The sequence below is a fragment of the Bos indicus x Bos taurus genome, chromosome X (genome assembly GCF_003369695.1).
Source record: "Bos indicus x Bos taurus breed Angus x Brahman F1 hybrid chromosome X, Bos_hybrid_MaternalHap_v2.0, whole genome shotgun sequence".
Lineage (NCBI taxonomy): Eukaryota > Metazoa > Chordata > Mammalia > Artiodactyla > Bovidae > Bos > Bos indicus x Bos taurus.
In genome coordinates, this window is record NC_040105.1 from 51,514,928 (window position 1) to 51,541,978 (window position 27,051).

General features: G+C 40.9%; 2 protein-coding genes and 1 non-coding gene across 9 annotated transcripts in view; 1 reads left to right on the plus strand and 2 right to left on the minus strand.

Annotated features, from left to right (window-relative positions):
- On the minus strand, nt 1-4,490 carry LOC113888042. Its single transcript, XM_027535389.1, has 4 exons — nt 4,443-4,490; nt 4,252-4,346; nt 3,083-3,532; nt 1-43 (listed from the first exon to the last, which is right to left on the minus strand). The coding sequence occupies exons 1-4, from the start codon at nt 4,488-4,490 to the stop codon at nt 34-36; spliced, it is 603 nt and encodes a 200-aa protein (XP_027391190.1). The 3' UTR covers nt 1-33.
- LOC113888265 lies at nt 599-702 on the minus strand. Its single transcript, XR_003509903.1, has one exon. It is a non-coding gene; the product is annotated as a U6 spliceosomal RNA (small nuclear RNA).
- Nucleotides 3,263-27,051, plus strand: part of PHF8 (PHD finger protein 8) — a 97,594-nt gene continuing 73,805 nt past the window's right edge. Inside the window, exons 1-2 of one of the 7 annotated variants that reach the window (XM_027535105.1) lie at nt 3,263-3,351; nt 4,557-4,746. In XM_027535105.1, the coding sequence (XP_027390906.1) occupies nt 4,649-4,746 (98 nt within the window). In that variant the 5' untranslated portion in view covers nt 3,263-3,351; nt 4,557-4,648. Of the gene's footprint in view, nt 3,352-3,468; nt 4,747-27,051 lie in introns of those variants that run through there. The other 6 variants (XM_027535102.1, XM_027535103.1, XM_027535109.1 and 3 more) reach the window with 6 other exon arrangements.

The window sequence follows — 27,051 nt, forward strand, 5'->3', positions numbered from 1 at the left end:
GGTGGCCAAAGTACTGAAGTTTCAGCTTCAGCATCAGTCCTGCCTGCCAATGAATATTCAGGATTAATTTCCTTTAGGATTGACTGGCTTGATCATTTACAGTAGGTGTTCAGTAAATATATTAATGAATTGTACATGATTATTGACTGATCTCCATGAAGAATGTTAATATCACAAGGGCCAGGACCTTGTCTGGGTTACTACTACATCTTCACACCTAGTACAGTACCTAGTGAATAGTAGATGCTCAAGAATTATTGAGTGAGTGAATTAATGTTCCACACACTCTTTAACCCAGCATATTCAGAACTGAACTTAGTCTCTTCTGCACGAAACCTGCTTTTCCTTCTATGTACCCTGGCTCAGTCAATGGCATCATCATCCAGAAATGACACCCAATCCATAAATGAACTCATACTCCTTTCACTCATTCATCTACTATTTTCAGTTAGTCTCCTAGCCCTGCCTATTCAACCTCCAAAATACCCCACTTATCTGATCATGTTCTACCCCCTGCTGCAACTATTCTGATTCAGGCCTCATCTTTTTTTCATGACTATTGCAACTGCCTCCTCTCTGCCTTCCCCCTTTTCTGCCATTTATTATGGAATCCTTCATAAATTTGTATGTCATACTCATACAGGGACCATGCTTAATCTTCTTAGTGTCTTTTCAATCTTAATATATGTGCTGCTTAAGCAAACATCCTTCTGCCTTTGTGTGAAGTTAAGAAAGCTTAGCTGCAGGGTTTGTCACCTGCCATTTGGTTATGTGGTTATATGTTTTATAAAGTTTACAAAGTGTAATTAAACCACAATTGGTTAAAATTGCTGTCCCTTTCTACTGAGAGTTTTCCTGGTCACATTTTCCTTGTAGGTGATGTAGGAGCGCCTCAGACATTTTTGAGATTCAGCTAAGTAGAAGTTGATTTGCAGGATAAATTTAGTTTGGGTTTAGTGGGGACATCTGTATGTTTGTGCCATTTCCATTTATATGTTATTACCCAGGTATAAGAATGATTTCTAGAAAAAACTTTACCTTTTAATGTAATTTTGAATTTACAAGTCTATATTTTTTTTCCTAATGAAATGAACCTCACAAACTGTATAAGCTTCAGGTCCCACTAAACCTGGACTGTCATCTGCCTAAGCCACAAATGTGACGCTGTTGCTTCTGCTCAAAAACTATAGTGATTTCTTATTGCTTCCAGGATAAAATCTAATAGTCAACTTTTTTGTAAATGTTTTCCCATGTGCATCCATGCATTTGTACACAATGTTTGCTTGTGTGTGTGTGTGTCTGTGCATGTGCACGCACTCAGTGGTGTTTGACTCTTTGCAACCCCCATGGACTGTAGCCCACCAGGCTCTGTCCATGGGATTTTCCAAGCAAGAATACTGGAGTGGGTTGCCATTCCTTTCTCCAGGGGATCTTTCCCACCCAGGGATCCAACCTACATCTCCTATATCTCCTGCATTAGCAGGCAGATTCTTTATCACTGAGCTACCTGGGAATCCCGTTTGTACATCATAATCCTTTTACATACAATGTTCTTGTTAATTTAGTGAACTTTTATATACTCTCCAAGTCTCTCTGAAATCTTCCTTGACATCATCAAGCAGCTTCTGAGGCACTTTCTTAGCCTTATTGTACATTTTGCGAGAGGTATCTGTGTACTTATTGGATGCTGTATTCCAATCGTTTACTTGCAGCCTTGTCTCCTGCACTGGCTGGCAATTTCCCACTGCAGTGTCCCTCTTTTTCATTATTCTATCCCCAGGGCCTAACCCCCTCATCACTTAGGAAATCGGAGCGCACACACGCGTTTTCTTTTCTAAAGCAGTGGGACCGGTTAAGAAAATGAAATATTAAGCGGATTCCTAGAGAATTTTCTAGACTGTCTGAGAAAACCAGCGCCACCCTGAAGCATGCGTGTGGAGTTCCGTCCCTTCAACCTCTTCTACTCCATCCTCAGGCTGTAGTAAGAAAATCATGGGACAGGTGCATGGAAACCCTTCAGTTGTATCTGAACTGAACTGGGGGGGGGGGGGGGGCGGTGTGGGTGTGAAAGTGAAAGTTACTCCTTTGGGTCTGACTCTTTGCGACCAGTTCATGGAATTCTCCAGGCCATTAGACTGGAGTTCATAGTGTTTCCCTTCTCCAGGGGATCTTCCCAACCCAGAGTTTGAACCCAAGTCTCCCAAACTGCAGGCGGATTCTTTACCAGCTGAGCCACCAGGGAAGCCCACACGGGGTTGGGAAGTACCAAAGAAGAGAGATTTCAGAGGGAGCTGGGGAGTTGACAGAGGTTTTATGGAGGGACTGAGGGCAGGACCCCAGGGGTAGTAGAGGGTGCAAGGTTCAACTTTCTTGCTCTGAAACTCAAGCAACTTGGCTTCCCTAAGCCCGTGTCCTCACTCGGTGATGATAGATTCTCCTGCATTGTGTAGATTAAAGACCTGGAGACTCTGTGAAACAGGCCGACCTGCTGAAGGTGCTCAGTGAACAGGAGCCTCTGTGAGCACTCGCCCTCCCCCACCTCCCCCACGCCGCCACCTATTAAGTTTGCGGCGCACAGTCGCAGAGTTCACCTCCTCTCATAAGAAAAAGCTGGCGAGGAGTAGGAAGAGATAGTATGTGTGTGTGTCAGAGTCTGTTGGTGGTGGGTGCTTAACTCCCTGCTTGCCCGGAGGAGGGGGGAAGCAGGGAAGGCTCTGGCCCCACTCAAAATGGAGCCAAGTGCCCGCCTCGCCTAAGATGGCGGCCTCTCCGCCTCTTGGTTCCGGGTCCTCGGCGTCCACTGGGTACCTGGGGAGTCCAGCGGGTCCAAAGGTGGCTGAGCCCCGCCCTGCTTCTCAAGGTGATGCTCCGCCCCTCGTGGCGTCACGCGGGAGCCGGGGCCCGCCTCTGCCGCGGTTACCTCGCGAGTCTGGACCTCATAAGATGGCGGTTGGGTCGCCTCCCCACGGCGGTGCCGCCACTCTCAACATGGTAGCTGTTTACCCCGTGTTTCTCCTGCCCTCTCCGCCCCAACTTCCTCGTTGTTTTGAATAAACTTTATTGACTACTCCGAATTACCTACCACCCGCCGCTGAGCATCTCCCAGCGACTTTCCGGACTGCTTTTCTCCAACCCGGCCGCCGGTTCGTCTCTTTCTTCGTTGGTTTGCTCACGGCAATCTCCTTCCAGCCCAGCGACGCCGCCGCTAGCCCGTTCATTGGGCGGCCGCCGGACTAGGCCCGAGCCGAGGGCTCCAGTAGGCCCTAACGGCCGGGCCCGAGGCAGAGCTGTGGAGAAAGCTGCCCTGAAGCACCGCCGGGCGGCCAGCGAGACCCAGCGGGTGGTTCGAGGGTAAGGCGAGCGAGGTTCGCCGCGTTGCCGTGACGATCCCACAATTCGGCGCGCGCAGCCTGTGGGGCCGGAACTGCCGGCCGAGCCTCCCGCTGAGAGAGGCGCTGAGCCGCTCCAGAGCGAGCCTGGCCGCTGGCAGTTCGGTAGGACTGAGCTGCGCGGGCTTGAAGACTCTCTGCAGCTTTACGGATGAGGAGGTCCCTTTAGGGTTCGGGACCGAAGACGCTCTTGTCAGGTTTGGGGCATGAGGAGGTTCCTGTCAGTTTGGGAGGCGTGAGGAGATTCTCCTAAGTTTCTGGGGCTGGAAGGATATTCCTGTCACTTTGGGATCTGTGATGAGATAGATACCTGTCAGTTTTAAGGGGGCAGAGGAGTCTTGGTCAGTTTGAGGAGGCTGTGAGGATATGTCTGCCAATTTCAGAGCTGTGGGAGGAAAATCCTCACTTGGTTGCGGAGTGTGAGGAAATTCTAGTCAGTTTCAGGGGTTTTGAAGTGAACTATTTGAGTTTCTGGGGTGCAACAGAAGCCTGTCAGCTTTGAAGTAGTGGGTGAGCTGATCAGTTTTGGGGTTGAGATTTATTTCAGTTGTTGGGGTGATGAGACTCCCGTCTGGTCGTGGATGGAATAATTTTGAAAGTGAAGGAGCAGATAATTTAAACTCTCAGAACACGACCCCAGAACTGTGATTTTAGTTGGGCGCCTAGTCTTGTCTCCCTCGTTCTTGAAGGCATGGAGGTAATTTTCGAGTAATCTGAGGACTTCCAGGGATCCCTATTCTCTCTGTCTTGTTGCCTTTATTTTTGGAGTGAGAGAAGGGGCTTTTTCTATACCCCCAGCCTCATCCTCTAGGCTGTCGTTTGCGTCATAATAAAGAGAGCCCTGGGAAGCAGCGTTGCTAACAAGGAGAGGTTGCAGTGAGAGATTAAAGGAGCTTCCTGAAAAGGCGTCAGATCTTTCCCTGAAATCCGGAAAGAAGTTATCACTGACGCAGGGGGCTGAAGGAGGTAAGGAGGGGAAATAAAGCTACGAGAGCAGAGCGCTGTTCTTTATTTGTTAAAGCGGCCCATGGACTTTCTCCAGTTGCCCCCTACAGCCCCAACCAGCTGTGTTGCATCCCGGCGGCAGCGGTAACTGTCCATTTGAGAGCTGAGGGTTGGTACCCTGGGGGACCTGATTCACTCTGTAAAAGTGTCGTTTGTGCCCAGCTTTGGTCCAGAGGGGACGCGTGCTGCCGCCTCCTGCTCCTTTTGAAGCTAAGATCCTGGCCCACTGCAGAACACTCCAAGGCCTGGTGAAGATGGCTTCAGTACCAGTGTATTGCCTCTGTCGGCTGCCTTATGATGTGACCCGCTTCATGATCGAGTGTGACATGTGCCAGGACTGGTTTCATGGCAGGTAAGGAGGGCAGGGCATCCTGGACAGGGTGCAGTGGCCAGGTGCTCACTGGCTTGCTCCTTTCTCAACTCTGGTTCAGGTTCCTCCTCAGAAACTTAATTTCCCCTCTCTCCACTACAGTTAGGTCCAACCCACCCCAAGACACAGGTTCTTACATCCCTCCTTGTAGATTATGGCCTAGCTTAACATTGACATTTGGTTTCTCCTCTTTTTTCTTTTCCTATATATATTTCTATTTTGAACCCTTCTTCTATTTTGTATTTTTTTTCTTAGAAAAATACTTTCTTTTCAGTTACAAAGAATGTATCATCTTTGTATTCTGGTAATTTTGTTTTTCCTCAGAGGCTGGCTTTGGGAGAGACTGTACTGCATTTTTGAGATATTTGAGTCCAACAAACATGGATTTGAGTTGTGGTTTTGCAGCTTACTATCAGAGTGACCTTGGACAAGTTGCTTTGCTTCTCTGAGTCTCTTTGTCTTCAGGCAGACAGAGTGTTTTCTTTATCTATTAGATAAAATATATCTAATACAGCCTTCCTCTTTATTTAAAGCATTTTTGCACGCACCTAGTAAATGGAGGCAGAAATACAATAGCATTTTATTTCTACAGTTTTACCTGCAGAACCATCCAGGTAAATTGAATTAAGCAGAGGAGATATTGGGTAAAACAGTAGGAGTAAAACCACTAATGAAATCCCTCCAGGTAACCATGTGTGCACATAAGCACCTGTCACCCAGGATTCCAGAAAGGTTAGTGTCTGGAATAAACCTGTACTATTATCCCATTATTGGGACTTATGTCAGCTCTGGAAAGAAAACCATGCAAGGATTTGTACATTGGAGTACAACAAAACAGTGTATGGCGCCCTCCTGCTGTTGCATGTTGTTAGGTTCTAGAATTTTCAGTTATCAGTCTTTTTCAAAGGGAAGCTTCACAGAGGCTCTAGTGACCTGCCAATGCAGGAGACAGAGGAGACGTGGGTTCAATCCCTGGGTCAGGAAGATACCCTGGAGGAGGAAATGGTAACCCACTCCAGTATTCTTGCCTGGAAAATCCTATGGACAGAGGAGCCTGGCAGGGTACAGTCCATGGGGTCAAAAAGAGTCGGACATGACTTAGTGACTGACCACATGTGCACTTTCCGAAGGAGGTGTTTCTGTTACCACACCCAAGACCAAACTGAAGGTTTTGGTACTGGTAAAATTCTACTCTTAGCAAGGACTGTCCCATGCAGCACATCTAAATTCATATTCAGCTGATCTTTGTTGAGTATTTACTGTGTGCCAGGTGCAGAGTTCTATTTACTGCCTCATATTATTTCATTTAAGAGGGGACAGACCTAGATGATGGGGCATTTTTCTTTCCCCTGGAAATAAATGGGGATTAAGATGTCTTTCAGAAAAAAAAAAAAGATGTCTTTCAGGATTCCTGGTATCTTTGCTAGTGCTAATCAAGTCACTCCTCTGCTTAAAATTCTTTCAGTGATCCTCCTACATAATAAAAATCAGTCTCTTTTGTGTGACAGACAAAACCTTTTGTGATATACTTGTTCAGTCTCATTTACCACCACTCCTCCTCCCTTGTTCTTTATATCCCAGAAAGACTGAACTACTTATAGTTCTGGGGAAATTTTATACTTCCTTATGCCTCTTTGTCTTTGCACATGCTATTCCCACTAATGTCCTTCCATTTACAACTCATAGCATACCTCTTTTGTAGAAGGCCTCCTTTTGGGTTCCCATGGCACTTTATGTATATTCTTATTGAAAGTAATTATTTCATCATATCATAGTTATAAATGTATTTTTGTCACTCACTAGCAAGAGCTACCTGAGGGCAGAGATGCAATCTTTTCATATTTGGTATCCTCAGAACCTAGTTCAATGCTAAACTTGTAATAGATGCTGAGTACATTTTTCAATGAACGAATGAATCTTCTTGATTCATTGCCTGTGGGCCTTGCTTTGGATTGTGTAGGTTTAAACCTGAAAAGTGAACTTCTGCATGCAGTACAGAGACCCTAACTCTGCAGTGTGGGAACAGGAAATGGGAATGAATGCTTCCTGAGTGCTTATTGTGTGCCAGGCCCCATGACAGAGACTTGGCATACATTTATCTCATCTAATGCAAATCCAAGCCTGAAAGTTAGATATTTCGTTTTCAAATAATATTAAAAATTTTTCCCTGACTATATAAGTGAGACATGCTTTTTGTAGAAAATGCAGAAAAAGAATAAAAAAGGAAATAAAAATCATCCATGGGCCTTTTATCCAGCACAGTCTACTGTTTAATTTTTTGTTGCATTAACTCCCATTGTTTGACTTAGAATATAAATGTATATTTTATTGGGTTGGCCAAAAGATTCATTTGGGTTTTTCCATAACATCTTACAGAAAAACCTGAACCAATTTTTTTGGCCAACCCAATACAATGTGGGATTGTATTATAAACACCATTTTGTAACATGATTTTTATTCCTACTTAACATTATAAAGTTACGGTCATTAAATATTGATCTAAAGATGATTTCTGATATCCCATTATATATCTTTGTCATCAGTTACTCAGTCATTTCCTTTGAGGTTGGATACTTAGGTTGTTTCTACTTTTTTATATTATAAATAATACTATGATGTGAGGGAAACTTTAGGGTTTCTGGAAATGTTTGGCATTTTTATTTGGGTGCTCGTTGAAACAAAAGGGAAAACATTGTGGAAAGCATCTTTGCATGGTAGAGACCTGAAATTTATAAGGAATACCACTGAGACCTTTAAGAATTCCAAATTTACAATATGAAAATGTGTTTATGGGCCAGGCCCCTTCTTAATCACATTTCTGTGGTGAGTCCTGTGTTTCTGTGCACACCCTGACATAAGTTAACTGCCTTAATTTTTTTTTCCCATGAAAGAGACCAAAATTTTATCTCTTATCATGCTTTTCTATGGACTGCCAGAGAATAAGGAAGCCAGCTGAGAATCAGGTCCTTGGTGGGTGGCTGTTCTTGGTTACTAAGTGCATTGCACACATGCACACACATGCACACACAAACACATACATATACACACATCCTAGGCTCGTAATACTTTAGCATAATTGAAAATTACTAAATATTTTGCATTTTTCATGGTTGCCCACAATAGTTAAGCCCACAGATGCCTGTAGATGATATAAATCTGTTCATATCTCTGATGACTTACAAAGGCCAGATTTCTTAAAGTCTAGTTAGGGATTAGTAATGCCATGTTACTTCCTGGAAAGGTTATAACAAGGAAGATGACTATTCCATTTTGGTGGTGAGAATCTGGAACTCATGGAAGTTAAGTTACTCTTTGAGTCTGGATTTGAACTTAGAATTATCTGGCTTGAGACCAGGCTCTCAAAAGTGGAAAAAACAGTGGTATAGCTCCATTCCTCTATTGTAAGGGGCTGGATTTTGAAGAGCAGTTTGATTTGTAGAGAAGTGGTTCTCAAACTTTAGGGTGTATCAGAATCACTTGGAAGACCTCTAAAAAGATGAGATAGGTAGGCCCCACCCGCAGGATTTCTGATTCAGTATGTGAGTGGGAGCTACTCTCAGAACCACTGATTTAGAGCATTATTCTGTCTCAATTCTTTCCCATTCTGTGGAGTGTGACAGCTTCTGATATTGTGGGATGGGTGGGCTAACATATCATAACTGTACACTGTTGTTCTGAAAATGTGGTTCATTAACTGGAAATTTGTAAAAAATGTAAATTCTTGGGTTGGAAGCCAGCAGTCTATTTTTACAAACAGGTGGATTCTGATGTATCCTAACTTTGAGAAACCTTGCTGTACACTAGTGGAGGAAGTTGGTTGGCAAGCATATATCTGGGCTTTGACAAAACCTCACTCCTGTACAGTTTTCCTGTCTATAAAGGAAGTATTGGTTGGCACATCCCCAACATGGTGGCTGTGGTGTGGACTCTTAAACTCTAGGGAAATTGGCACTGGCTTCAGATCTGGGTTCAAATTCTGACTGTGTTACTTTTTAGCAAAGGATTTCATCTCTGTAAAGCCTCAGTTTCCCCAAGAGAAGTTGTGATGATTTAAATAAAATGGTAATGACTATTGTTTATTGAGTACTAGCTAGTCTGCCAGTCATTATGCTAAATACTTTACTTATGAAACTCCAATACTTTGACCACCTGATGCGAAGAGCTGACTCATTTAACAAGACCCTGATGCTGGGAAAGATTGAGGTTAGGAGGAGAAGGGGACGATAGAGGATGAGATGGAGGAAGGCATCACCAACTCAATGGACATGGGTTTGGGTGGACTCTGGGAGTTGGTGATGGACAGGGAGGCCTGGCGTGCTTCAGTTCATGGGGTCACAAAGAGTTGGACACGACTGAGCAACTGAACTATCTTTAATCTTTTTTTTGAGTTTTAAAATTATCAGTTCAATTCATTCAATAGTTACCAGATCAGATCAGATCAGTCGCTTAGTCGTGTCCGACTTTGCGACCCCATGAATCGCAGCACACCAGGCCTCCCTGTCCATCACCAACTCCCAGAGTTCACTGAGACTCACGTCCATCGAGTCACTGATGCCATCCAGCCATCTCATCCTCTGTTGTCCCCTTCTCCTTCTTCCCCCAATCCCTCCCAGCATCAGAGTCTTTTCCAGTGAGTCAACTCTTCGCATGTGGTGGCCAAAGTACTGGAGTTTCAGCTTTAGCATCATTCCTTCCAAAGAAATCCCAGGGCTGATCTCCTTCAGAATGGACTGGTTGGATCTCCTTGCAGTCCAAGGGACTCTCAAGAGTCTTCTCCAACTCCACAGTTCAAAAGCATCAATTCTTCAGCGCTCACCTTTCTTCACAGTCCAACTCTCACATCCATACATGACCACTGGAAACACCATAGCCTTGACTAGACGGACCTTTGTTGGCAAAGTAATGTCTCTGCTTTTGAATATGCTATCTAGGTTGGTCATAACTTTGCTTCCAAGGAGTAAGCGTCTTTTAATTTCATGGCTGCAGTCACGATCTGCAGTGATTTTGGAGCCCCAAAAATAAAGTCTGACACTGTTTCCACTGTTTCCCCATCTATTTCCCATGAAGTGATGGGACCAGATGCCATGATCTTCGTTTTCTGAATGTTGAGCTTTAAGCCAACTTTTTCACTCTCCACTTTCACTTTCATCAAGAGGCTTTTCAGTTCCTCTTCACTTTCTGCCATAAGGGTGATGTTATCTGCATATCTGAGGTTATTGATATTTCTCCCGGCAGTCTTGATTCCAGCTTGTGTTTCTTCCAGTCCAGCATTTCTCATGATGTACTCTGCATATAAATTAAATAAACAGGGTGACAATATACAGCCTTGATGAACTCCTTTTCCTATTTGGAACCAGTCTGTTGTTCCATGTCCAGTTCTAACTGTTGCTTCCTGACCTGCATACAGATTTCTCAAGAGGCAGATCAGGTGGTCTGGTATTCCCATCTCTTTGAGAATTTTCCACAGTTTATTGTGATCCACACAGTCAAAGGCTTTGGCATAGTCCATAAAGCAGAAATAGATGTTTTTCTGGAACTCTCTTGCTTTTTCCATGATCCAGCGGATGTTGGCAAGTTGATCTCTGGTTCCTCTGCCTTTTCTAAAACCAGCTTGAACATAAGGAAGTTCAGGGTTCACATATTGCTGAAGCCTGGCTTGCAGAATTTTGAGCATTACTTTACTAGCGTGTGAGATGAGTGCAATTGTGCGTTAGTTTTAGCATTCTTTGGCATTGCCTTTCTTTGGGATTGCAATGAAAACTGACCTTTTCCAGTCCTGTGGCCACTGCTGAGTTTTCCAAATTTGCTGGCATATTGAGTGCAGCACTTTCACAGCATCATGTTTCAGGATTTGGAATAGCTCAACTGGAATTCCATCACCTCCACTAGCTTTGTTCGTAGTGATGCTTTCTAAGGCCCACTTGACTTCACATTCCAGGATGTCTGGCTCTAGGTGAGTGATCACACCATTGTGATTATCTGGGCCATGAAGATCTTTTTTGTACAGTTCTTCTGTGTATTCTTCCCATCTCTTCTTAATATCTTCTGCTTCTGTTAGGTCCATACCATTTCTGTCCTTTCTCGAGCCCATCTTTGCATGAAATGTTCCTTTGGTATCTCTGATTTTCTTGAAGAGATCCCTAGTCTTTCCCATTCTGTTGTTTTCCTTTATTTCTGTGCATTGATCGCCGAAGAAGGCTTTCTTATATCTTCTTGCTATTCTTTGGATCTCTGCATTCAGATGTTTATATCTTTCCTTTTCTCCTTTGCTTTTCACTTCTCTTCTTTTCACAGCTATTTGTAAGGCCTCCCCAGACAGCCATTTTGCTCTTTTGCATTTCTTTTCCATGGGGATGTTCCTTTGGTATCTCTTTTAACAGTTAAAGGACTATTTAAATTATCTATTTTATATAGGATATGTTGTGGTAGTTTGTGCTTTCCAAGGAATTGATTCATTTCTTCTAAGTTGTCAAATTTAGTGTGTACCATGGTTCATAATATTCCCTTATTATCCTTTTGATGTCTGCAGGCTGGCTCTGTGGTGACATCTCATTTCATTTCTGATATTGAAAATTTTTATCTTCTTTTTTTCTTTTCAGACTTGCTATAGTTTTGTCAATTTTATTGATCTTTTCAGAGAGCAAGCTTTTTATTTCATTGAATTTCCCTATTATCTTTCTGTTTTCAGCTTTGCTGATTTCTACACTTTATTATTTCCTTCCTTCTGCTTGCTTTGGGTTCATTTTGCTCCTCTTAATGTCTTGAGGTGGGAGCTTAGGTTATTGATTTGAGACTTTTCCTGTATTCTAACATAAGTATTTAGTGCTATCAGTTTTCCTCTTAGTACTGATTTAGCCATGTCCCTCAAATTTTTAATGTTTTCCTTTTCATGTAGTTCACTCTAATTTTTAATTCGCTTAGGAACTTCGTGTTTGACCTGTGAATTGTATAGAAGTATGTTGTTTACTTTCCATGTGTTTGCAGATTTTCCTGTTATTCTGTTACTGATTTCTGGTTTGTTTCCACAGAATATACTCTGTACAATTTCAGTTCCTTTAAATTTACTGGATTTTGTTTTATGGCCCAGGATATGGTCTGTCTTGGTAGATGTTTCCATGGTCACTTGAGAAGAATGTATATCCTGCTGATGTTTGGAGGAGTTTTCTGTGAATGTTGATTTACCCCTGTTGGTTGATGTTGTTGCTAAATTCTCTGTCTTTGCTGATTTTATGTATAATTGTTCAGTCAGTTGTTGAGAAAGAGGTGAAGTGTCCAGGTATAACTGTCAAATTTTCTATTCTTCCTTTCAGTTTTTTCATTTGCCTCATATCTTACAGCTTTGTTGTTTGGTGCAGATGCATTTAGGAGTGCTGTGTCTTGGTGGATTGACCCTTTAATTATTATGTAATGTCCTCTGTCACTGGCAGTTTTCTTTGCATGGAAGTCCATTTTATAGGATATTAATATAGACATTAAAATAGCCACTCCTTTCTTTTGATTAATGGTTGCCTTATGTCTGTTTATATCCCTTTACTTTCACTTTACTTTTACTGACACCATTATATATAAAGTGAGTTTCTTGTAGACACATATAAGTTTGGAATTATTTTTTTCCACTCTGCTAATCTCTATAATTGGTATATTTAGACCATATATACTTAATGCAATTATTGATGTGTTAGGGCATAAGTTGGTAATTTTTTTGTTTTGTTTGTTTTCTCTGTTCATTCTGTTTTCTTTCTCCTGCCTTCCTTTGGGTTACTTAAATCTTTTCAATAATTCCGTTTTGATTTATCTATAATAAATTTAGATATAAATATATACATAAATAAATATAAATTTATCTATAATGTTTTTGAGTGGATCTCTTTGTATAGCTTTTTCAGTGCTTGTTCTAGGCATTGACATAATACATACATAACTTATCACAATCAACTGGTATAGACATTTTACTAGTTTGAGTGAAGAGTAGAAATCTTATTTTAAATTTCTTTATGCTCCCCTGCTATAGTTATCTTAAATATTTCATCTACATATGTTGAGAACCATATCATATAGTGGTATAATTTTTGCTTCAACTGTCAAATATGATGTAGAAAACTCAAGTGGAGAAGGAAAATACATTGTATGTACCCATATTTTCAGTCTTTCCCTTGTTCTGTCTTACTTCCTGGTGTTCTTAAGAGTCCTTTTATCATTTCCTTTCTGTTTAGAGAACATCCTTTACACATGCTTTTAGAATTGGCCTATTGGCAACAAATACTCTTAGTTTTCCTTCATATAAGAATGTCTTGATTTCCCTTGAATTGCTGAGGGGGTCTTTTCATTTGATATCAGATTCTAGGTTTCTAGTTCTTTTCAGCCCTTGAAAACTGTTGTGCTACTGTCTTTTGGCTGCCATGGTTTCTGATAAGAGAGCTTCTGTCATTTAAATTGGCATTCTCCTTTAGGAAATATCATTTTTCTCACTGATGTCAAGATTTTTTCTTTGTCTTTTTTATGTTCAGGAATTTGATTTTTTTTTTGGCTGTACCACATGGCTTGTGGGATCTTAGTTCCTGAACAAGGATCAAAGCTGGACCATGGCAATGAAAGCACTGAGTCCTAACCACTAAACCATCAAGGAGTTTCCTGATTATGCTATTTCTGAGTGTGGATTTCTTTGGGTTTGTTTTTTTAGTCTACAGGTTGCTAAAGCTCTGTTCATTTTTCTCTATTTTATTTCAGTTTTATTGAGATGTAATTGACATACAGTACTGTTTAAGGTATAGAGTATAATGATTACCACAATTAGGTATAGATACAATAACTATACCACAATAAGGTGTAGAATGAAATGATTACCACAATTAGTTTAGTTACCATCCACCATCTCATGTAAGTACAAAAAAGAAAGGAAAACTAAGCTTTTTGCTTGTGATGAGAACTTTTAGGAATTACTCTTAGCAATTTTCAAATATACCATGCAGCAGTGTTAACTATAGTCATCATGTTGTGCATTACGTCCTCAATACTTATATATCGTGTAACTGGAAGTTTGTACTTTTTGACTACCTTTATGCAATTCTCTTACCCCACCCCCGCCTCTGGAGGGTAACCACAAATCTCACTTTTTCTATGAGTTTGGGTTTTTTTTCCTAGATTTCATATATAATTGAGATCATAGAGTGGTCTTTGACTTATTTCACTTAGCATAATGCCTTCATGTATCTGTTGGCCATCTGTATGTCTTTGTGAAAATGTCTGTTCAGTTCGTCTGTTTACTTTTTCTTTTTTAACTGGATGATAGTTGCTTTACAATATTGTGTTGGTTTCTGCCATATATCAACATGAATCAGCCATAGGCATACACATGCCCCGTCCCTCCTACCTCCCACCCCATCCCAACCCTCTAGGTCATTACAAAACACCAGGTTTGAGCTCCCTGTGTCATACAGTAAATGCCCACTGGCTATCCATTTTACTTATGGTAAAGTACATATTTCAGTGCTCCTCTCCCAATTCATCCCACCCTCTCCTTTCCCACCTGTGTCCACAAGGCTGTTCTCTGTGTCTGCGTCTCTATGGCTGCACTACAAATAGGCTCATCAGTATCATCCTTCTAGATTCCATATATAGGCATTAATATACGATATTTGTTTTTCTCTTTCTGACTTCATTCTGTATAATATGCTCTAGGTTCATCCACCTCATTCAAACTGACTCAAATGTGTTCCTTTTTATGGCTAAGTAATATTCCATGGTATGTATATCCCAGAGCTTCTTTATCCATTCATCTGTCAGTGGACATCTAGGTTGCTTCCATGTCCTAGCTATTGTAAATAGAGCTGCAGTGAACATGTGGTTACATGTGTCTTTTTCAGTTTTGGTTTCCTCAGGGTATATGCCTAGTAGTAGGATTGCTAGGTTGTATGGTGGTTTTATTGCTACTTTTTTAAGGAATATCCATACTGTTCTCCATAGTGGCTATATCAGTTTACATTCCCACCAATAGTGCAAGAGGGTTCCCTTTTCTCCACACCATCTCCAGCATTTATTGTTTGTAGTTTTTGATGCTGGCCATTACAATGACATATTACCTCATTGTAGTTTTGATTTTCATTTCTCTAATAATGAGTGATGTTGAAAATCTTTTCATGTGTTTCATCTGCCCACTTTTTAACCAGGTTTTTTTTGCTATTGACCTGTAGTTCTTAATTTTTTTGAATAATAACCCCTTATTTAATATATAACATATGATTTGCAAGTATTTCTCCTGTTCCATAGGTTACCTTTTTATTTCTGCATAGCAGAAACTTTTTAGTTTGATGTGGCCAAACCAAATTTTTGATTTATTTTTGATATTACTTATTTTTGATTTTGTAACTTTGTGCTTTCAGTGTCACAGCCAAAAAATTATTGCCTAAGTTCCACATTAAAGACCTTTTTTCCTGTGTTTTCTTCTAGGAGTTACATGGTTTTTGATCTTACATTTAAATCTTTAATACATTTTGAGTTAATTTTTGTGAGTAATATAAGTCAGGGGTCTATTTTCATCCTTTTACATTTGGTTTTTTTTTTTTTCTTTTTTTCTAATATAAATTTATTTATTTTAATTGGAGGCTAATTACTTTACAATATTGTATTGGTTTTGCCATACATTGACATGAATCCACCACAGGTGTACCTGTGTTCCCCATCCTGAACCCCCCTCACACCTCCTTCCCCATCCCATCCCTCTGGGTCATCCCAGTGCACCAGCCCCAAGCACCCTGTATTATGCATTGAACCTAGACTGGTGATTGGTTTCACATATGATAATATACATGTTTCAATGCCATTCTCCCAAATCATCCCACCCTCGCCCTCTCCCACAGAGTCCAAAAGACTGTTGTATATATCTGTGTCTCTTTTGCTGTCTCGCATACAGGGTTATTGTTACCATCTTTCTAAATTCCATATATATGCGTTAGTATACTGTATTGGTGTTTTGCTTTCTGGCTTACTTCACTCTGTATAATAGGCTCTAGTTTCATCCACCTCATTAGAACTGATTCAAATGTATTCTTTTTAATGGCTGAGTAATACTCCATTGTGTATATGTACCACAGCTTTCTTATCCATTCATCTGCTGACGGACATCTAGGTTGCTTCCATGTCTTGGCTGTTATAAACAGTGCTGCGATGAAGATTGGCGTACACGTGTCTCTTTCAATTCTGGTTTCCTCAGTGTTGTATGCCCAGCAGTGGGATTGCTGGGTCATATGGCAGTTCTATTTCAGTTTTTTAAGGAATCTCCACACTGTTCTCCACAGTGGCTGTACTAGTTTGCACTCCAACAGTGTAAGAGGGTTTACACTGTTGGTAAGAGGGTTCCCTTTTCTCCAACCCTCTCTAGCATTTATTGCTTGTAGACTTTTGGATAGCAGCCATTCTGACTGGCATGAAATGGTACCTCATTGTGGTTTTGATTTGCATTTCTCTGATAATGAGTGATGTTGAGCATCTTTTCATGTGTTTGTTAGCCATCTGTATGTCTTCTTTGGAGAAATGTCTGTTTAGTTCTTTGGCCCATTTTTTGATTGGGTCGTTTATTTTTCTGGAATTGAGCTACAGGAGTCGCTTGTATATTTTTGAGATTAATTCTTTGTCAGTTGCTTCATTTGCTATTATTTTCTCCCATTCTGAAGGCTGTCTTTAAACCTTGCTTGTAGTTTCCTTCATTGTGTAAAAGCTTTTAAGTTTAATTAGGTCCCATTTGTTTATTTTTGCTTTTATTTCCAATATTCTGGGAGGTAGGTCATAGAGGATCCTGCTGTGATTTATGTTGGAGAGTGTTTTGCCTATGTTTTCCTCTAGGAGTTTTATAGTTTCTGGTCTTACATTTAGATCTTTAATCCATTTTATTTTTGTGTATGGTGTTAGAAAGTGTTCTAGTTTCATTTTTTTACAAGTGGTTGACCAGTTTTCCCAGCACTACTTGTTAAAAGAGATTGTCTTTTCTCCATTGTATATTCTTGCCTCTTTTGTCAAAGATAAGGTGTCCATAGGTGCGTGGATTTATCTCTGGGCTTTCTTTTTTGTTCCATTGATCTATATTTCTGTCTTTGTGCCAATACCATACTGTCTTGATGACTGTGGCTTTGTAGTAGAGTCTGAAGTCAGGCAGGTTGATGCCTCCAGTTCCATTCTTCTTTCTCAAGATTGCTTTGGCTACTCAAGGTTTTTTGTATTTCCATACAAATTGTGAAATTATTTGTTCTAGTTTCTGTGAAAAATACTGTTGGTGGCTTGATAGGGATTGCACTGAATCTCCACATTGCTTTGGATAGTATACTCATTTTCACTATATTGATTCTACCAATACATGAACACAGTATATTTCACCATCTATTTGTGTCCTCTTTGATTTCTTTCACCAGTGTTTTATAGTTTTCTATATATAGGTCTTTAGTTTCTTAGGTAGATATATTCCTAAGTATTTTATTCTTTTCGTTGCAATGGTGAATGGAATTGTTTCCTTAATTTCTTTTTCTGTTTTCTCATTGTTAGTGTATAGGAATGCAAGGGATTTCTGTGTGTTGATTTTATATCCTGCAACTTTACTATATTCATTGATTAGCTCTAGTAATTTTCTGGTGGAGTCTTTAGGGTTTTCTATGTCGAGGATCATGTCATCTGCAAACAGTGAGAGTTTTACTTCTTCTTTTCCAATCTGGATTCCTTTTATTTCTTTTTCTGCTCTGATTGCTGTGGCCAAAACTTCCTACACTATGTTGAATAGTAGTGGTGAGAGTGGGCACCCTTGTCTTGTTCCTAACTTTAGGGGAAATGCTTTCAGTTTTTCACCATTGAGGATAATGTTTGCTGTGGGTTTGTCATATATAGTGTTTATTATGTTGAGGTATGTTCCTTCTAGTCCTGCTTTCTGGAGGGTTTTTATCATAAATGGATGTTGAATTTTGTCAAAGGCTTTCTCTGCATCTATTGAGATAATCATATGGTTTTATTTTTCAATTTGTTAATGTTGTATATTACGTTGATTAATTTGCAGATATTGAAGAATCCTTGCATCCCTGGGATAAAGCCCACTTGGTCATGATGTATGATCTTTTAAATATGTTGTTGGATTCTGTTTGCTAGAATTTTGTTACAGATTTTTGCATCTATGTTCATCAGTGATACTGGCCTCTAGTTTTCTTTTTTTTGTGGCATCTTTGTCAGGTTTTGGTATCATGGTGATGGTGGCCTCATAGAATGAGTTTGGAAGTTTGCCTTCCTCTGCAATTTTCTGGAAGAGTTTGAGTAGGATAGGTGTTAGCTCTTCCCTAAATTTTTGGTAGAATTCAGCTGTGAAGCCGTCTGGTCCTGGGCTTTTGTTTGCTGGAAGGTTTCTGATTACAGTTTCAATTTCCGTGCTTGTGATGGGTCTGTTAAGATTTTCTATGTCTTCCTGGTTCAGTTTTAGAAAATTGTACTTTTCTAAGAATTTGTCCATTTCTTCCAAGTTGTCCGATTTATTGGCATATAATTGCTGATAGTAGTCTGTTATGATGCTTTGTATTTCTGTGTTGTCTGTTGTGATGTCTCCATTTTCATTTCTAATTTTGTTGACTTGATTTTTCTCCCTTTGTTTCTTGATGAGTCTGGCTAATGGTTTGTCAATTTTATTTATGTTCTCAAAGAACCAGCTTTAGGCTTTGTTGATTTTTGCTATGGTCTCTTTTGTTTCCTTTGCATTTATTTCTGCCTTAATTTTTAAGATTTCTTTCCTTCTAATAACCCTTTGGGTTCTTCATTTCTTCCTTTTCTAGTTGCTTTAGGTGTAAAGTTAGGTTATTTATTTGATTTTTTTCTTTTTTCTTGAGGTAAGCCTGTATTGCTATGAACCTTCCCCTTAGCACTGCTTTTACAGTGTCCCACAGGTTTTGGGTTGTAGTGTTTTCATTTTCATTTGTTTCTATGCATATTTTGATTTCGTTTTTGATTTCTTCTGTGATTTGTTGGTTATTCAGCAGCGTGTTGTTCAACCTCCATATGTTGGAATTTTTAATAGTTTTTCTCCTGTAATTGAGATCTAATCTGACTGCATTGTGGTCAGAAAAGATGCTTGGAATGATTTCAATTGTTTTGAATTTACCAAGGCTAGATTTATGGCCCAGGATGTGATCTATCCTGGAGAAGGTTCCGTGTGTGCTTGAGAAACAGGTGAAATTCATTGTTTTGGGGTGAAATGTCCTATAGATATCAATTAGGTCTAACTGGTCCATTGTATCATTTAAAGTTTGTGTTTCCTTGTTAAGTTTCTGTTTAGTTGATCTATCCATAGGTGTGAGTGGTGTATTAAAGTCTCCCACTATTACTGTGTTATTGTTAATTTCCCCTTTCATAGTTGTTAGCATTTGTCTTACATATTGTGGTGCTCCTATGTTGGTTACATATATATTTATAATTGTTATATCTTCTCTTGGATTGATCCTTTGATCATTACGTAGTGTCCTTCTTTGTCTCTTTTTACAGCCTTTGTTTTAAAGTCTATTTTATCTGATATGAGTATTGCTACTACCCCTGCTCTCTTTTGGTCTCTATTTATGTGGAATATCTTTTGCTAGCCCTTCACTTTCAGTCTGTATGTGTCCCTTGTTTTGAGGTGGGTTTCTTGTAGACAACACATATAGGGGTCTTGTTTTTCTATCCATTCAGCCAGTTTTTGTCTTTTTGTTGGGGCATTCAACCCATTTACGTTTAAGATGATTATTGATACATATGATCCCATTGCCATTTACTTTATTGTTTTGGGTTCCAATTTATACACCCTTTCTGTGTTTCCTGTCTAGAGAAGATCCTTTAGCACTTGTTGGAGAGCTGGTTTGGTGGTGCTGAATTCTCTCAGCTTTTGCTTTTCTGTAAAGCTTTTTATTTCTCCTTCATATTTGAATGAGATCCTTGCTGGGTACAGTAATCTGGGCTGTAGGTTATTTTCTTTCATCACTTTAAGTACGTCTTGCCATTCCCTCCTGGCTTGAAGAGTTTCTATTGAAAGATCAGCTGTTATCCTTATGGGAATCCCCTTGTGTGTGATTTGTTGTTTTTCCCTTGCTGCTTTTAATATTTGTTCTTTGTGTTTGATATTTGTTCCTTTGATTAATATGTGTCTTGGGGTGTTTAGCCTTGAGTTTATCGTGTTGGAACTCTCTGGGTTTCTTGGACTTAGGTGACTGTTTCCTTCCCCCTTTTAGGGAAGTTTTCAACTATTATCTCCTCAAGTATTTTCTCATGGCCTTTCTTTTTGTCGTCTTCTTCTGGGACTCCTATGATTCGAATGTTGGGGTGTTTAACATTGTCCCAGAGGTCTCTGAGATTGTCCTCATTTCTTTTCATTCAGTTTTCTTTTTTCCTCTCTGTTTCATTTATTTCTACCATTCTATCTTCTACCTCACTTATCCTATCTTCTGCCTCGGTTATTCTACTGTTGGTTCCCTCCAGAGTGTTTTTGATCTCATTTATTGACTCTTTTTTATTTCTTCTAGGTCCTTGTTAAACATTTCTTGCATCTTCTCGATCCTTGTCTCCAGGCTATTTATCTGTAACTCCATTTTGTTTTCAAGATTTTGGATCATTTTCACTATCATTATTCACAATTCTTTATCAAGTAGATTCCCTATCTCTTCCTCTTTTGTTTGGTTTGGTGGGCATTTATCCTCTTCTTTACTTGCTGAGTATTTCTCTGCCTTTTCATCATGTTTACATTGCTGTGTTTGCGGTGGCCTTTCTGTATTCTGGCAGTTTGTGGTTCCTCTTTATTGTGGAGGTTCCTCACTGTGGGTGGGGTTGGACAGGTGGCTTGTCAAGGTTTCCTGGTTAGGTAAGCTTGTGTCCGTGTTCTGGTGGGAGAAGCTGGGTTTCTTCTCTCTGGAGTGCGATGACGTTTCCAGTAATGACTTTTGAGATGTCAGTGGGTTTGGTGTGACTTTGGGCAGCCTGTATATTGAAGCTCAGGGCTATGTTCCTGTGTTGCTGGAGAATTTGAATGGTATGTCTTGCTCTGGAGCTTGTTGGCACTTGGGTGGTGCTTGGTTTCAGAGTGGGTATGGAGGCATTTGATGAGCTCCTATCGATTAATGTTCTCTGGAGTCAGGAGTTCTCTAGTGTTCTCAGGATTTGGACTTAAGCCTCCTGCCTCTGGTTTTCAGTCTTATTCTTACAGTAGCCTCAAGACTTCTGCATCTATACAGCGCTGATGATAAAACATCTAGGTTAATGATGAAAAGTTTCTCCACACTGAGGGCCACCCGGAGAGGTACACAGAGTTACATGGAGAAGAGAAGAGGGAGGAGGGAGATAGAGGTGACCAGGAGGAGAAGAAAGGGGAAACTAAAGGCGAGAGAGCAAGCTAGCCAGTGATCACTTCCTTATGTGCTCTGCACAGTCTGGATCCCTCAGCGATGTTCATGGAATTACACAGAGAAGAGAAGAGGGAGGAAGGAGACAGAGGTGGGCAGGAGGAGAAAAGAGAGAATCAAAAGGAGAGAGAAAGATCTAGCCAGTAATCAGTTCCGTAAGTGTTCTCCATGGCCCAGAACACACAAAGATTCACAGAGTTGGGTAGAGAAGAGAAGGGGGAGGGTGGAGATAGAGGCGACTTCGTGGAGAAAAAGGAGAGTCCAAAGGGGGAGAGAGCAATCAAGCCAACAATCTTGCTCCCAAGTAAAAATGGGTACTCAAGATTGGTGTCTTAAAGGTACAAAATTGATAACAAATATCAAAAACCGAAGATTAAAAATCTAGAGTAGAGGTTAGATTCTCAAAAAAACAAAGTCACAAAAATTATAAAATATATATAGATACATGAAGTTTGCTGGAAAAATAAGGTCTTTTTTTTGCAAAGTTATAGTAGGTTATAAAAATGAAAATTAAGAGAGTAATAGAGGACTTAAAAATTAAAAAAAAATCATAATAGCAAAAATACATCTAGGACTTTCTCTGGTGGTGTTGTGGGCAGTGTGGGGTCAGTTCATTTTCAGAATGTTCCTTGATCCAGCTTATACTTCTCAAGATCTATAGGCCCCTTCCTATGTAGTTGGTGCTAATTGCAGGATTTTAATCTATTGCACCTGTCACTTCCAAAGCATTTCCCTCTGTTTATTTTAATTTCTTCTGTTTGCTGGTCTCTTCGGTGTCTAATTTTCACCCTGACACGAGGGGGTGGTGGTGGTCACTTTTTTAGGCTTACTTGTTCAGTTGTGCTGTGGGGAGGGCAGAACACTGCAAGCAAATATCACTGGCTTGTGTGGGGAGTACTTGCAGTGCCTCGGCCACACTGGGTTTGCCCCCGCTCACAGTGTGTGTGCTTTCCCAGTCTACACTGTTCAGGCTCTAGGTTGCTCTGCCAGGAGCTGTCTGAGGTGAGCCCTGGGTTGCGTGCAGTTCTCAGGTCTAAGATGCTCAGGTTCAGGTTCTTGGGTACTCCACAAAGGCGCAGACTTGTTTGGGCCTGTGTTTTGTGCCCTTCACAGGTCCGAGCAGCTCAGGTGACCAGGTGCTTGGTAAGCGCAGTCGCCCCCAGTTGGGGGCTGTGTCTTATTGCCTCCCCGGTCCCAGCCGCTCAGTTTTCTGGGTGTACAACTGGCGTGCCTTCTCAGGTATGTGATATGTCTCTTCTGGGAGCTGATCTCTGGCTGTGACCCTTCTGGTGGATGTCGACCATCCAGAATCCCAAGAAGTCTTGGTTAGCAATGAAGCCTGCTTGCAGTTTGGTAGATGATGCCTCTCTGGGGCCGCGATTGCCCCCTTCTGGCTCTGGCTGCCCTCACCTGCCTGTCTCCAGCGGGGGATGGGCCGGTCTGCAGCCTGCTAGCTCTGCTTAGTCCTTTGTTCTATGAACAGGCCTGGCAGTGTCTTAGGTTAGGGATTTTCATGGGATAGCTATCCCACAGTCTGGATTGCTATCTTAAGTTAGTTCCCTCAGATTGCCCTCGGGCATTCATGCCCAGTCCTTATCCTAAGCAATGCAGCCTGGGCCTGCCTGTCCAGACCCCGCTTGCTAGTGGCAAATGCGGAGCATCTGTGCTGTTTCTCCACTGGGAGTTGCCATTAGGCACGTAATCTTTGGGTTTTAATTACTTACTTATTTTTCTTCCCGGTTATGTTGCCCTCTGAGGTTCGAAGGCTTGCCACAGACTCGTCGGTGAGAGTGTTTCCTGGTGTTTGAAACTTCTCTCTTTTTTAAGACTCCCTTCCCGGGATGGATATCCGTCCCTACCTCTTTTGTCTCTCTTTTTATCTTTTATATTTTTTCCTACCTCCTTTCGAAGACAATGGGCTGCCTTTCTGGGTGCCTGATGTCCTCTGCCAGCATTCAGAAGTTTTTTTATGGAATTTGCTCAGTGTTCAAATGTTCTTTCAATGAATTTGTGGGGGAGAAAGTGGTCTCCCTGTCCTATTCCTCTGCCATCTTAGGACCGCCCCTCCTTTTACATTTGAATATCCAATTTTCCCAGCACCATTTAAGAGACTTGTCTTTTCTGCACTGAGTATTCTTGACTCCTTTGTCCATTATTAGATGACTGTGTATGCAGGGTTTATTTCTGGGCTCTTGATACTGCTCCTTTGGTCTATGGGTCTGTTTTATGCCAGTACCACACTGTTTTGATTACCATAACTTTGTAATACAATTTGGAATCAGGAAATGTGATACTTCCCACTCTCTTCTTTATCCGAATTGCTTTAGCTATTCTGGGTCCTGTGTGGTTCCATATAAATTTGAATGTTGTTTTTTCTACTTCTTTAGAAAAATACCATTGGAATATTTTTAAAGATTTATTTTGAATTGGAGGATAATTGCTTCATAACGTTGTGTTGGTTTCTGCCATACATCAACATGAATCAGTCACAGGTATATGTATGTCCCCTCCCTCTTGAACCTTCCTCCTTTCTCCCACCCCATTCCACCCTTCTGTATTGTGACAGAGCACTGGGTCTAGCTCTGAGTCATATAACAAATTCCCACTGGCTACCTATTTTACATATGGTAGTGTATATGTTTCAGTGCTACTCTCTCAATTCAAAAATATGAAATGCTTCATGAATTTGCATGTCATCCTTATACTGAGCAGATGACCCACAAACTGGAAAACAATTATACCAAAGAAATTCTCATACTTTTGTGAAAATTCTAGGGCCCATAACAGATTTCCTAACCTGGGAATCTGGCATAGGGTCTGAGAACCCCCAGGGAATTTGACTTTGAAGGCCAGTGGGATTTGATTACAGACTTCCATAGGACTGAGGGAACAGACTTCTGGAGGGCACAAACAAAACCTTGTGTGTACAAGGATCTAGGAGAAAGTAGCAGTGACCTGACAAGAGCCTGAGCCAGACTTGCCTGTGAGTGTCCAGAAGTCTCTGGCAGAGGCATGGGTCGACAGTGACCTGCCGTGGGATTGGGGGCAATGAATGCAACAGTCTCATGAGAGAGATGAAATGCAACAGAGCCATGGCATGCTGGCATAAGTCCTTTTTAAGGAGGTCATCATTACTCGTGCCATAGTTTGGCCTGAACTACAGGGAGGGAATAGCCCCACCCATCAACAGAAAATTGGATTAAAGATTTACTGAGCATGGCCTTGCCCAGCAAAGCAAGACCCAGATTCCCCCACAGCCAGTCCACTACTCAGGAAGCTTCCACAAGCCTCTTATCTTTATCCATAAGAGGGCAGACAGAATGAAAACCACAATTACAGACAACTAATCAAACTGATCACATGGATGACAGCCTTGTCTAATTCAATGAAATTATGAACCATGCTGTGTAGGGCCACCCAAGATGGATGGGTCATGATGGAGAGTTCTGACAAAATGTGGTCCACTGGAGAAGGGAATGGCAAACCACTTCAGTATTCTTGCCTTGAAACCCCATGAACAGTATGTAAAGGCAAAAATATATGACACTGAAAGATGAGCTCCCCAGGTAAATAAGTGCCCAATATGCTACTGGAGAAGAGTAGAGAAATTAATGAAGAGGCTAAGCCATAGCGAAAACAGTACCCAGCTGTCGATACGACTGGTGATAGACATAAAGTCTGATGCTGTAAAGAACAATATTGCATAGGAACCTGGAATGTTAGGTCCACGAATCAAGATAAATTGGAAGTGGTCAAACAGGAGATGGCAAGAAAACATCGATATTTCAGGAATCAGTGAACTAAAATGGACCAGAATAGGCGAATTTAATTCAGATGACCATTATATCCACTATGTGGGCAAGAATCCCTTAGAAGAAATGGAGTAGCCATCATAGTCAACAGAAGAGTCCAAAATGCAGTACTTGGATGAAATCTCAAAAATGACAGAATGATTTCTATTTGTTTCCAACACAAACCATTGTATATGACAGTAACCCTAGTCTATGCCCAAACTTCTGGTGCCAAAGAAGCTGAAGGTGAATGGTTCTATGATGACTTACAAGACCTTCTAGGACTAACACCAAAAAAGATATCCTTTCCATTATAGGGGACCGGAGTGCAAAAGTAAGAAGTCAAGAGATCCCTGGAGTAACAGGCAAGTTTGGCCTTGGAGTACGAAATGAAGCAGGGCAAAGGCTAACAAAGTTTTGCCAAGAGAATGCACTGGTCATAGCAAACACCCTCTTCTTTTTTTTTTTTTTTCCCAAACACCCTCTTCTAACAACACAAGAAAAGACTCTACACATGGACATCACCAGATGGTCACCACCAAAAGCAGACTGATTATATTGTTTGCAGCTGAAGATGGAGATGCTCTATACAGTCATCAAAAACAAGACTGGGAGCTGACTGTGGGTCAGATCATGAACTCCTTATTGCAAAATTCAGACGTAAATTGAAGAAAGTAGGGAAAGCCACTAGACCATTCAGGTATGACCTAAATCAAATCCCTTACAGTGGAAGTGACAAATAGATTCAAGGGATTAGCTCTGATAGAGTGTCAGAAGAACTATAGATGGAGGTTAGTAACATGTACATGAGGCAGTGATCAAAACCATCCCCAGGAAAATGAAATGCAAAAAAGGCAAAATGGTTGTAAGGAGGCCTTACAAATAGCTAAGAAAAGAAGATATGTGAAAGGCAAAGGAGGAAAGGAAAGATACATCCATCTGAATGCAGAGTTCCAAAGAATAGCAAGAAGAGATAAGAAAGCCTTCCTGAGTGATCAATGCAAAGACATAGAGGAAGACAATAGAATGGGAAAGACTAGAGATCTCTTCAAGAAAATTAGAGATACCAAGGGAACATTTCGTGCAAAGATGGGCACTGTAAGGACAGAAACAGTATGGACCTAACAGAAGCAGAAGATATTAAGAAGAGGTGGCAAGAATACACAGAAGAACTACACAAAAAAGATCTTCATGACCCAGATAATAATGATGGTGTGATCACTCACCTTGAGCCAGACATCCTGGAATGCGAAGTCAAGTGGGCCTTAGGAAGCATCACTATGAACAGAGCTAGTGGAGGTGATGGAATTCCAGCTGAGCTATTTCAAATCCTGAAAGATGATGCTGTTGAAGTGCTGCACTCAATATGCCAGCAAATCTGGAAAACTCAACAGTGGCCACAGGACTGGAAAAGGTCAGTTTTCATTCCAGTGCCAAAGAACGTTCAAACTACTGCACAATTGCACTCATTTCACATGCTAGCAAAGTAATGCTCAAAATTCTCCAAGCCAAGCATCAATAGTACATAAACCTAGAACTTTTAGATGTACAAGCTGGGTTTAGAAAAAGCAGAGGAATGAGAGATCAAATTGCCAACATCCTGTGGATTATAGAAAAAGCAAGGGAATTCCAGAAATACATCTGCTTCGTAGACTATGTGAATGCCTTTAACTGTGTCGATCACAACAAAGTGTGGAAAATTCTTTAAGAGATGAGAATCCCAGACCACCTTACCTGCCTCCTGAGAAATCTGAATGCAGGTCAAGAAGCACCGGTTAGATCCAGACATGGAACAACAGACTGGTTTTGTATTAGGAAAGGAGTATGTCAAGACTGTATATTGTCACCCTGCTTATTTAACTTATATGCAGAGAACATTATGTGAAATGCCAGGCTGGATGAAGCACAAGCTGGAATTAAGATTGCCAGGAGAAATATCAATAACCTCACATATGCAGATGACACCACCTTTATGGCAGAAAGCAAAGAGAACTAAAGAGCCTCTTGATGAAAGTGAAAGAGGAGAGTAAAAAAGCTGGCTTAAAACTTCAGCATTGAAAAAACTAAGATCATGACATCTGGTCCCATCACTTCATGGCGAATAGATGGGGAAA